This window comes from Guillardia theta (assembly GCF_000315625.1).
Source record: "Guillardia theta CCMP2712 unplaced genomic scaffold GUITHscaffold_21, whole genome shotgun sequence".
Lineage (NCBI taxonomy): Eukaryota > Cryptophyceae > Pyrenomonadales > Geminigeraceae > Guillardia > Guillardia theta.
In genome coordinates, this window is record NW_005434653.1 from 774,782 (window position 1) to 785,990 (window position 11,209).

The 11,209-nt window shown below is 54.3% G+C and overlaps 5 protein-coding genes across 5 annotated transcripts; 4 read left to right on the plus strand and 1 right to left on the minus strand.

The window, feature by feature from the left end:
* Positions 1–1,199: 1,199 nt before the first annotated feature.
* On the plus strand, positions 1,200–3,141 carry GUITHDRAFT_151806 (hypothetical protein). Its single transcript, XM_005835554.1, has 13 exons — positions 1,200–1,241; positions 1,290–1,344; positions 1,394–1,482; positions 1,529–1,668; positions 1,721–1,808; positions 1,850–1,927; positions 2,022–2,087; positions 2,157–2,207; positions 2,264–2,337; positions 2,391–2,609; positions 2,657–2,743; positions 2,791–2,917; positions 2,976–3,141. The coding sequence occupies exons 2-13, from the start codon at positions 1,299–1,301 to the stop codon at positions 3,024–3,026; spliced, it is 1,116 nt and encodes a 371-aa protein (XP_005835611.1). The 5' UTR covers positions 1,200–1,241; positions 1,290–1,298; the 3' UTR covers positions 3,027–3,141.
* Positions 3,142–3,193: 52 nt separating this feature from the next.
* Positions 3,194–5,281, minus strand: GUITHDRAFT_136724 (hypothetical protein; the record flags this gene model as incomplete). Its single annotated transcript, XM_005835555.1, has 9 exons — positions 3,194–3,271; positions 3,421–3,486; positions 3,613–3,654; positions 3,873–3,920; positions 4,061–4,144; positions 4,189–4,300; positions 4,378–4,636; positions 5,015–5,176; positions 5,221–5,281. 9 exons carry the CDS (start codon positions 5,279–5,281, stop codon positions 3,194–3,196), a joined length of 912 nt encoding a protein of 303 aa, XP_005835612.1.
* A 1,735-nt stretch (positions 5,282–7,016) lies between these two features.
* On the plus strand, positions 7,017–7,856 carry GUITHDRAFT_105778 (hypothetical protein; the record flags this gene model as incomplete). Its single annotated transcript, XM_005835556.1, has 1 exon — positions 7,017–7,856. The coding sequence occupies one exon, from the start codon at positions 7,017–7,019 to the stop codon at positions 7,854–7,856; it is 840 nt and encodes a 279-aa protein (XP_005835613.1).
* Positions 7,857–8,974: 1,118 nt separating this feature from the next.
* Positions 8,975–9,889, plus strand: GUITHDRAFT_105779 (hypothetical protein; the record flags this gene model as incomplete). The annotated part of the gene is made up of 6 exons (XM_005835557.1): positions 8,975–9,046; positions 9,210–9,262; positions 9,304–9,340; positions 9,384–9,484; positions 9,529–9,563; positions 9,606–9,889. The coding sequence occupies 6 exons, from the start codon at positions 8,975–8,977 to the stop codon at positions 9,887–9,889; spliced, it is 582 nt and encodes a 193-aa protein (XP_005835614.1).
* A 579-nt stretch (positions 9,890–10,468) lies between these two features.
* GUITHDRAFT_105780 (hypothetical protein) lies at positions 10,469–11,173 on the plus strand (the record flags this gene model as incomplete). Its single annotated transcript, XM_005835558.1, has 1 exon — positions 10,469–11,173. The coding sequence occupies one exon, from the start codon at positions 10,469–10,471 to the stop codon at positions 11,171–11,173; it is 705 nt and encodes a 234-aa protein (XP_005835615.1).
* Positions 11,174–11,209: the final 36 nt, after the last annotated feature.

The following is an 11,209-nucleotide window of genomic DNA, read 5'->3' on the forward strand; positions in this document are numbered from 1 at the left end:
TCCCCTCTCCCGAGGTCGAAACGGTAGTCTCGTCCGGCGGCTCGCGCGCTGTCGGAGGTCAGTTTTGCTGTCACTCAAGTTACGAGCGGCCGGGTACTGGTCACCGGGCAGCCCCGGATGGGGGGGAGTGTGCCAGGGACCGTACCTTCAGAACTCCGAAGCAAGGAATGACATGATCTACCCTGGCAGGCCCTCAGCCTGTCCGAGTCACTCGGATCTGAGGTTGCGAGCAGCACTACAGCACGGTACGGTAGTGACGGCCCGGCGCAGCGCGAGTCACTGCTGAGTCGGAACTCGGAACTTCGGAACTTGGGAACGACCTGATGGATCGCATGACGGCGCCGTGGCCCGACGGCCCGCCGGTACGGTCTCGGACTCCCGAGTCCGAGGATCCGAGGCTCGCCCCGGCCGGACGGACGGCCTGGGCCGGGCCCACTGGCCGCCCGGCAGTCACGGCAGTGACGGTCCGATCCTTCAAGTTGGGCCCCAGTAGATACGATTTCAACTTTGTTTTGAAAAATTGAAAGTATAGAAAATTTATTTGAAATCTTCTCAAGACGTCTCTTCGCATTTCATCAGTGCCAACAGTAGGGTTGGGTTACAATGCTCATAGGTGGGGTGATTACAGATGTGGGTACGGGGTAGTGAAGTGTTCAAATATGGTGGGTAATTAGAAGGACTTGTTGGGGTGAAGATTGATTTTTTTGACAATCGGTGGGGTATTATAATATTTAATGGGGGGTAGGGGTGATTTCGATCCTGTGGGGTAGGGGTTGGGCGGTCATCAGCAAAATGGGTTGGCGTAGACAATCTGGAAATAGGAGGTGGTGGTGGAGGAGGAGCAGGAGAAGGAGGAGAAGGCGAAGGAGAAGGAGAAGGAGGTGAAAATATGAAGGAACTTGCAGTGTTTGGTGAGTTGGTGTTGTAGAGATGAAGCATCACTACTGTAGAGTTGGAAGTCAAGAAAATGGTGATATCAACTAGCGTAATTCAATCCCTAACAATGCATACGAAAAGGCTGAAGGTTCAATGGGAAGGAGAGTAACTAATCTGAAACATGAACGAGATTAGTTCATTCCTGACATTTTTCTTTCTTGTTCTTCTCAGGAGGCCCATCGCTGTGGTCAAACCATGGTGCAAGCTGGTGAACTAAGAAACAAGGCGACGCTGGTAGCTTTGTTTGTGACATCTTCATGTCAGGCGGCGCCTTCTCTCCAGCAGCACGATCAGACTCCAACAAGGTTCACATCTCACCTTCAAGATCGTTGCAGTAACATCTCAAGGTGCAGAACCACGGAATGAAGCAGGTCGCTGTCGTGGCGCTTGTCGCCTGCACAGCAGCAGGTGTGTTGAGCGTCATGAGGGTTGGCATGATGCCTGACGTCATGCTCAGCCCTCTTCGTCTTCCAGTACAAGGATCAGACTACCGTCGAGCTGCTCGATCGCAAACTCACTCCCCAGGAGGCCAAGTTTGTGAAGCATGTGAGATGGCGGGCGCGGGGAGGACGTTGGCTGATAGATGTGGCAGTCCATCAGCACCCCCGATGTTGATCTTCACAGGGCCAAGCAGTTCAAGAGCGAGGAGAGCATGAACGACATGAACGCGTTCTATGATCGCATGGCGAAGACTCTCAAGGTCCTTAACCACGAAGAGAAGAAGCCGATGCTGTAAGTCCTGCAGGCTGAAAGAAAGACCAAGAGGCGAGCTGAAGTTGGACAGGAGGGCTAAGGGCAGCACCACCGCTGTGAGGAAGGACATCAACAGCTACTTCAACAAGATGCAAGTAGAGTCGCGCAAGCAAACCTCGGTGAGAAGATGTCCGTCGAAGCTTGTTTGAGACCCTCGCAGTCGAACTTGAAGGCCCATGAAGGAGATGACAAGAAGGCGCTCAATGAGATCCAGAGCTACTTCGACGATCTGAATGCGGTGGGAGGGAGAGGGACGGGGACTGGGGGGTGGGGGTGGGGGTGGGGGTGGGGGAGCAAATTGCGCAAGAGCGTCTGAAGTTTGCTACGAGCAGCAACAAGCGAAGCAGAACAAACTGGACGAGGCAAGGCTGAGGGCCGAAAAGACTTTCCACTCCAAGGTAGGGGGAGGAGAGAGAAAGAGGAAGAGGAAGAGGAAGAGGAAGAGGGGTTAACTTTGCTAAACCCAGCACGGCACTGCCATTCAAGCCTTGAAGGACATCAACAGCTACTTCGACAAGGTAAGAACCTTTTCCCCCTCTCCCTCTCTCACTGATGGCTCTCGTCTCGTCCACAGCTTCAATCTCAGACTAAGAAAGAGGACTTGCGTCACAAGCAGGCTCTCGCAAAGAAGCGCTCGGATCCGTACAGGTACCTGCCGCTGGGTGGTTGCCCTCCTCCCTGACCCCTTCCGTCCTCTCCAGCTTCGTTGTGCCGTCGGCTGCCAAGAACCCGCACCATGGCGAAGCTGTTCATGTCCACAAGCATGACGAGGAGGGGATACAAGAGTCGACGGTGGCGTCAAGAAACGACATCAACTCGTACTTCGACAACTTGAACAAGCAGGAAGCGAAGAAGAATCTGCGCGACCAGCAGGAGCTCTCCAAGTACAAGCGCCAGGCGGTCCCGCGCACGCACTTGAGGTCATCGCCTGCCTTGCTGGCTTTCCCTCCTCTGACTCGCCCTCCAGCGCTGCTCGATCGCAACAGGATCTCAACAGCTACTTCGACACCTTGAGGTCCACTGTTGCTGCCAAGGACGAGGCGGACAGGAAGAGGTAAGTTCTCTCTCCAGCTGTTTCTCAGCTCACTGTGGCAACTTCAGGTTGCGCAAGGACCAGGACCCCGCAAACTTGCAGGAGGGCGTCAACTACGCGTCCAGGCAGGCAAAGGAAGCTCGCAAGGTCGCGATGCTCAAGGCTGAGGCCGCGAAGAAGCTTCAGGCGAAGAAGGTGCCATGTTGCCTGGAGGAACTTGCTGACACTGACCTGTCCTGCTCTCCCCGTGCAGGCAGCCCAGCAGAAGCCGCACAGGGCAGTAGGAGCTGTGTCAGGAGTGTGAGCGAGTTGATGCCGATAAGTCGCTTCGGGAGATTTTGATGCGAGGGGAGCAGGTCTTGCTTCACAGCAGTCTTCTACAAACTTTCGCACGGCAATGAAAAAGTTTTCTCGCGGAGTTTCTTCAGAGTGTCTCCCCTGAGGAAGGGAAGGACACGCGAGCCAGGTCCCTCAACCCTCCTGCACTTGCTGTATGAATTTCTCCCTCTTTTCCTGCGCTCTCGCTTTCTTCGCCGTCGAGGACTCGGCCTAGCAGTCATCCAATCGTCAGAGTCTGACGTTACACCTCCGATCTCCTGCTCCACTCCACCTTCCTCGCTCCAACCCTTCCCTCCTCTTCTCCTCCCTTCCCTCCCTCCTCTTCCTGCTCTCCTTGGCTGCCTGCTGCCACTGCCAACCTTACGCAGCTCCACACGAAGGCCGGCCACGCGAGCGACAGCATTTCCCAGCTCCTTGCGTGCAGCCTGAACAAAACGATGAAGGGGGAGGAGAGGGAGAGTGACGGGGAGACGGAGAGTATGAAATGGCAGAAGGTGGGGTAGGAAGGAGGAGTGAAGGGGGTGGTCAGGGTGGTTTGGGCGGCGAGTTACCTGCACCTCGTCGCTCTCTGACGAAGTCGAATGATCCGTCGACTGTCCAGGGTGAGAGGGCGAAAGTAGAGGCAGGGAGGGCAGGCAGGAAGGCAGGAAGGGAGGCAGGCAGGCAGGCAGGCAGGAAGGCAGGGTGCAAGGCAGGAAGGGAGCAAGGCAGCGAGGCAGGGAAGGAGGCGGGCGGGCAGGCAGGCAGGCAGGCAAGCAGGGAAGGAAGGAAGAAGCGAGGGAGGGAGAAGGGGAGGGATGAGTCAGGTCACCTTCAGCTTGATGACTTTCCTCTTGAGATCGTCCAGCTGCCCCTCAGCCTAAGGAGTCGTAAACCCCAGCAGGAGCGCGACAATATTTCACCTCAGTCAGCTGAGACTTCAAGTCTTGCGACGAGGGAGTCTGGTGGGGACCAGGTGAGGAAGAGACAGTGAGTACAGAGACCTTGTCTTCCCCCCACCTTCTCCTGAGACAGGAGGCTGATGTGAGGAGGAGGCGAGTCGGAGGCTGACTTCAACGCGCTGGCTACCCTCTCTTCCCATCGCTGCGAGGCCTTTCACTGAAGGGGACCGACGACGAGAGCATTACCTCCAGTCTTCTCGTCTCCTCCTCACTCGGGGCGTCCACATTGTTGAGCGACTTCTTGAGGGCCAGGAGGTCCTCCCCCAGCGAGTCTCGTTTGGGTGTCTTGGAGCGTTTCCTGGTGGGGAAGTAGTCAGGCTCGTCAGCCCCGCCGCCTCTCCCCCACCTCTGGACTATTTCCAACTGCTCCAAGACCTCCTGCCATCGCGGAGTGTCAGGGGAAAGAGACTTGCGAGCGAGCGAGCCTTGGGAGGAGTGTCGATGACGATCTGTTGGGGAGACGCGTAGTCGACCAGCACGGGGGCAGCTGGGGAGCTGAGCTGAGGTGAGAGGTTGACCGTTCCTAGTCGCGTGCGGCTTGCGGCCGAGAAGAGCTGAGGGGCAGGAGGAGTATAAGGAGCACTGCTGGGCTGTTCTATCCTGACCTCCTGTGCTGGAGGTCTTCGAGGGACCCCTGGGATAAAAACAACGATCAAGAGCGAGCAAGAGAAATAGCAGAAGGAAATTTCAACGGCTCTGCCCACACACTGGACAAACAAAAGGGTCAGGCGGGACTGAGGCAGGAGGAGGCTGACCCTCTCGTCAGGCTTGTTCTCTGCCATCGCATGTGGAACTCATTCTGCACCTCATCACGCATGCTTGCCAGGTCGTTTTCTGACAAGTTTCACTGAGACGCTCGTCCACCGGCAGGAATGGATCAAGTCACCCGTCGGTCTCGCATGTGGATAAGATGCCTTGTGCGGTGAAGTTTTCTTCTGCACCTCCATCGCCATCATCCTTGTCATCCTCAGCTCGTCAGCTCGGGCCAAGCAAGCGTCAGTTCTCAGCTGACCTCGGCGAGATCCTCGGGTCCAGAGCCCATCTGGGCTGAAGTTGATCTCCTTCCTCCAGCAGCCTCTGAGAGAGCAGGACGTGACGGGGCATACGACAGACTTCTGTCCTACCTTCAACCTTCCTTCCCTCCAAGCCTCGTTCAGATCAGACTGTTTCTCGCCTGCCAGGGTGTGAGCGAGCACGCTAAGATGCAGACGTGCTTACCTTTTGACCTCTGTCCAATCTTATTCAGATCCCTGCCACAGCAACTTTGCTCGGCACCCATCGCGGGGGACTGAGAAGACTAGAAGGAGCGATTTTTACACCCGCAGCATCGACCTGAGCGAGAAAGAGCAGGATCACAAGGCTGATACATAACAGAAGAATCGATGAAAAGACATTCAGCAGATTGCAAGGAGGCGAAGAGGAATTGACCGACTATCTAGAGATTCAAATTTGACCACCCAAACGCAGCCAACACAACTGCATCGACTGAAGTCGACAGTTCACATGTGTCGAAACCTGATCTCGACTCATCTCTTCCTGTACCGCTGCTCCTCTTTTTTACCTTCACCTTCTACCACTATCTCTTCCTCTTTCCTTGTGTTTTCTCTTTCTCCTCTCTATCGCTACACACCCATCCTCTCGCTTCATCATTCTCCCTTCCATCTCTCCCACCTTCTGTCCTTGTCTCTGTCTCTGCCTGTCCCTCTGCCACTGCCTGTCTCTCTGTCTCTCTGTCTCTCTGTCTCTCTGTCTGTCTGTCTGTCTGTCTCTCTCTCTCCTTGACTTTCACTTTCACATCTTTCATCTTGTCTCCTCTTCTCGTGTTCTCACCATCTTCCTCACTCCTTTCCTCTGCGCTCCTTCCCTCTTCCTTCCTGTCCCTGTCCCTGTCCCTGTCCCTGTCCCTGTCCCTGTCCCTGTCCCTGTCCCTGTCCCTGTCCCTGTCCCTGTCCCTGTCCCTGACACCTAAGTTCAGCTCCTTTCATCTCTCCTCTTCCTCCCACTTCTTTCCGCTCTAAATGTAGTCTGCATTGCCGTTCGACATGACTTTTTTAATTCCACCCCCTACCCCCCCATATTCCCAGAAACGGGGTGATTCTCGTGGAGTCCAGCGGGTAGGTTGGGGGCCGCTCGGACGGCGCGGCCCGTCGGAGTTGAGAGGCTCAGTGACTGAATACTTTTTAACTTAACTTTGAGTAAAGAGCTTCGGAGTTCAAGTCCGACCTTGAAGCCTAAAGGGCCCGAGGCCGCCGGGCTCACAGTCACAGCCGCGGCCCGGCCCGGGCACGCCGCCGCGAGTCTACTAGTCCCGGCCTTCACTCAAGCCTGCCCGGGAGTCCAACAAATAGTATAAGTTAATTTCTTTTTTTTCTTCTCCAAATACCGTACAACTATAAGTCATTTTAATTTAGCTCAAGAAACGGCCCTAAAACTTCAACTTTCACGCGCGGCTCAACGGGGGGATGAGCGGTCGTCGGTCACAGTGAAGTCCGGACTGACTTGAAGGTCATTCCCCCTCTTTCAATTTATAACTGTAACACCCTGAACTCAATTTGTAAACTCCACTTGAAGTGTTCAAATTTTCAGAAGGAACATATTCAATCCACGCATCGGATCTCAGTTAAATTTGAATTTGTTGTAATAAAGTAACCCAACCCAGACTTTACACTAATGTTTAGTCAAAACCATATACTATACTAATGTTTAGTCAAACCCAAAGAACTTGGGAAACCATCAATTGGAAACATTTTTTTTATGTGCTTGTACGCGCTACAAAGATTTCGTTTAAAACAACTTTTATAGTCGCAGCTGCGGTACAATCTCGTTCGGAGCAGATACCGACGACCTCTCGGCCCCTACCATTATAGATTAACGGTCGATGATATACCGGTACTTTCCCCGGGACTTTTTACCCGTACTTTCCACTGTAAAATGACCAGATACTGAGACGTTTTAACAACCGGGGGGTTCGTTGATTTCTAGCTCCTCGTGCGGCAAGGCGTATTATCGCGTCCATGTCCAGGTCAAGCTCGACGCCTCTGCTGCTCCTGTGCCTGGCTGGGCTTCAGTTCGCCCTCGCCTACGATGTCTTCGACGGCTACTACCCTGCCCTCTACAAGGTCGACTTCATCGGGAACGACATCCCCGTCAACGGCACCATCGGGAAGTTGTCGATCTCCATGTCTGACTGCGCGACCTTATGTAACGCCACCTCGGAGTGTCGGGGCTTCACCTACCAGAAGAGAGCGAGCACCGAGCTGAGCACCTGCTTCGTCAAGTCGATGATGGTGGGTGTTGGTACCGACACCAGCGCCTTCGTCAACGCCGACCCCTACTCGTACATCAGGAGGTCCGTTGCCGCCGACGTGTCCGGCTACCCGAAGCACGAAGTAGGATACGATTATCCCGGGAATGACATTCAGTCATCCATCGCAGTCAAGGATGCAGCCGCTTGTGGACAGGAATGCAACAAAGCCACAAACTGTGCGGGGTTCGTCTACTACCCCATCCCCTTCTCGGGGCAGATCTACAATCAGCAAGCAACGGTGGGGGCAGGTACATGCGCGATCAAGACGGCGATGAAGGGGGAAGTACCAGTTTCCAGCAGATCAGAGATCCAAGCCTATCACAAGTACATGCGCGATCAAGACGGCGATGAAGGGGAAGTACCAGTTTCCAGCAGGATCAGAGATCCAAGCCTATCACAAGTCAGCGGCTCCCTCCACTCAGTCTCTCTCTCTCGCCCTCAGCTTCTTGACTATCTTGTTCCACCTGTCGCTCAGGTCCAGCCCGTGATGCGAACAGAATGGCGGGTCAAGAATGAGCACGTCCTAGTAAGATGGATCATATCCTAATATCAACGAGCGTCCTAGTAAGATGGATCATATCCTAGCAAGAATGAACATCCTAGTAAGTGTTTCATCTAGAAATCAATGACCTCTCAGATTCATGACCCTCCCCGCCATGTTCTGCTGCCGCTGCAGATCACCAGCCATTCCTCCGCTTCTGATTGGAATCAGACGGGGATCTGATTTCGATACATTCCTTCTCGTTCGTCAGACATTCGGGGGGATCTATTATTTGATCGTCGTTTTATAGATGATCACGCCCATAACTTCCTTGTGTTTTCATCACAACAATTGCACACGCCTTGATCACATTGAAGCACTGTTTGAAGGTCAAATCCAAGGAATTGCAAGAGAGTTTCTCTCTTCACCAGATCTCGTTTGGCATGTCATGGCACATATGACATTGCTGTCATCATCATTTGCATACATGTCAAGATTCAAGTGCTCTTGATCGCACGACATGACTACTTGGGCCCGGTCCAGCTGAAGGGTCATTGCACTCCAGTGAGGCTCAGCTACACACTCATGAAGCGTGTAAGCCTTCAAGACTGTTCATCTTCCACGTTCGTCCCGGCATCATAGCTACGGTCAAGCTGGCACTCAGACAGGGGTCCGGCACCGTGACTCGCCAAGCTCAGATTGACCCTCATACCGCACTGCAAGGTATTGAGTGCTCGCCCGGCGGTGTTCCGTCATGATGACACGTCTGCAACCTGCTCCGTCGGACGTTCACCGTGCCGTCTCACTGGCACGGTGCCATCGCCGAGTAGCCGATGGCGCTGACTTGAAACCAGCTTGAAACTCTCTCAGGCCCGCGGTACTGTATGAGCGATGTGTCAAAGTTGACAAGGTGATGGATAGAATGGCCAAGCCCAACGTTCCTCACCCTTGGTAAGGCGAGCGGGGCCGAGAAGGAGACGAAGAGCAGCAGCGTTGAGAGAGACAGGGGAGGAGAGGAGTGAGTCTAGGAGGGAGGGAGGAGCGAGGAGGAGCAGCAAAGAAAAGCATGCGGGCTGAGCAACAAGCTACAGGTGATGACAGGCATCTGAACAAATCGTAAAGGCTGAGAAAGAGGAGAAGGAGGAGGAGGAGGAGGAGGAGTACTTTGTGTACCCACCTTTGCAATGGCGAGCCCATTACAAGCAAAGCTTCTGCAGGATGAGCACGCGGATGGTACGGGGCATGCTGTTGTGGATGTATGATACCAAAGATCAGCTTGAAAGAGCAATGGGTATTCTCCTCCTCACCTTCAATCCTCATCCTCCTCCTCCTCCTCCTCCTCCTCCTCCTCTTCCTCCTCCTTCTCTTCCTTTGCTCTGCTTCCTCGTCCGCTTCGTTATTTTCTCATGGTCCATGTAGGCTGTGGTGTTCACGACCGATGTCGGCGTCATCCGTTGCATAGCAGACATGAGGTGTCGTCCTTGACGTCTTCGTCTCTGAAAGATTCTTTAAGATCTCGCGGCGCTTGTGTGGGGCTGGTCATCCACGAGGTCAGCGACAGCCCTGCTGATGTCCACCTGACTTTGACGGCAGAACCCGCCGGAAGAGAGGCACTTCGACTTCACCATCTCCTTCAAGTATCTTCTCAACGCAGCTGAATCGACCAAGACCTCTACCCCTTGTGGAACTCCGAGGTGAAGGGTGCCAGAAAAAGGCTGGAGTTGACCTGCACCTGCAGAGCAAGTGACAAGGTCAGGCAGGACGCTTCCTTGGGTCTGATCCTCCTGCTCGTGAGTCCGCCTGACCCGTGTGCAGGTGAAGGTGAGGGCGTCAACAGCCCAGCAGGCACGATCGATTCGTTCCCGAGAGTCAGCAGGAGGGGCTCGGAGGAGGAGGCACAGAGCGAGAGGGAGCAGAACCTTGCGAGCAGACCCGACGAAAGCATGCTGTCCTGCTCCTCTAGCCCTTGGAGTCCAGCTGAGAGGAGGGAGAAGCGGGAAGGAATAAAGTCCAGCATGAACGCTGTGCTCGGAAGTAAATGGCACCAGTCAATGCTGATCCAGCACAACGCCGCTCACGGGATGAGCGGCCACGCATGATCTTCGTGATGTTTGAACCTGTTATGCTGATGCCAGGTACAGTCAACGCAACCTTGCCTTACTTTGAAGTTGGTGGAAACATTCTTTTTATGTGCTTGTACGCGCTACAAAGATTCACCTCAGCAGCGAACGCGTCGGTTGACCGTGACCTGGCAGTAACTCGAGCAGGTCACGTCACCTCGCGGAGCTACTGGTAGTAAACTTCGTAAAGTCGCAGCTGCGGTACAATCTCGTTCGGAGCAGATACCGACGACCTCTCGGCCCCTCAGGGAACAAATGGCTGACATTTCATTTTGCAAATTCTTTTGCTCTTGCTTGGATGGATGGAACTTGAGCCCAATAGTATGTAAGTCGCATATGCAATGATGCGCTCAGAGGGACGATTGGCTGACATTTACTTTGCAAAACCCTGGTGTTTCCTTGCTTACATGGATTTAATTCGCCTTCGTAGAACGTAAGTGTCATATCATATGATGCACTCAGCGCATACTAGTTCATGACCAGGTACTGAGACGTTTTAACAACCGGGGGGTTCGTTGATTTCTAGCTCCTCGTGCGGCAAGGCGTATTATCGCGTCCATGTCCAGGTCAAGCTCGACGCCTCTGCTGCTCCTGTGCCTGGCTGGGCTTCAGTTCGCCCTCGCCTACGATGTCTTCGACGGCTACTACCCTGCCCTCTACAAGGTCGACTTCATCGGGAACGACATCCCCGTCAACGGCACCATCGGGAAGTTGTCGATCTCCATGTCTGACTGCGCGACCTTATGTAACGCCACCTCGGAGTGTCGGGGCTTCACCTACCAGAAGAGAGCGAGCACCGAGCTGAGCTCCTGCTTCGTCAAGTCGATGATGGTGGGTGTTGGTACCGACACCAGCGCCTTCGTCAACGCCGACCCCTACTCGTACATCAGGAGGTCCGTTGCCGCCGACGTGTCCGGCTACCCGAAGCACGAAGTAGGATACGATTATCCCGGGAATGACATTCAGTCATCCATCGCAGTCAAGGATGCAGCCGCTTGTGGACAGGAATGCAACAAAGCCACAAACTGTGCGGGGTTCGTCTACTACCCCATCCCCTTCTCGGGGCAGATCTACAATCAGCAAGCAACGGTGGGGGCAGGTACATGCGCGATCAAGACGGCGATGAAGGGGAAGTACCAGTTTCCAGCAGGATCAGAGATCCAAGCCTATCACAAGTCAGCGGCTCCCTCCACTCAGTCTCTCTCTCTCGCCCTCAGCTTCTTGACTATCTTGTTCCACCTGTCGCTCAGGTCCAGCCCGTGATGCGAACAGAATGGCGGGTCAAGAATGAGCACGTCC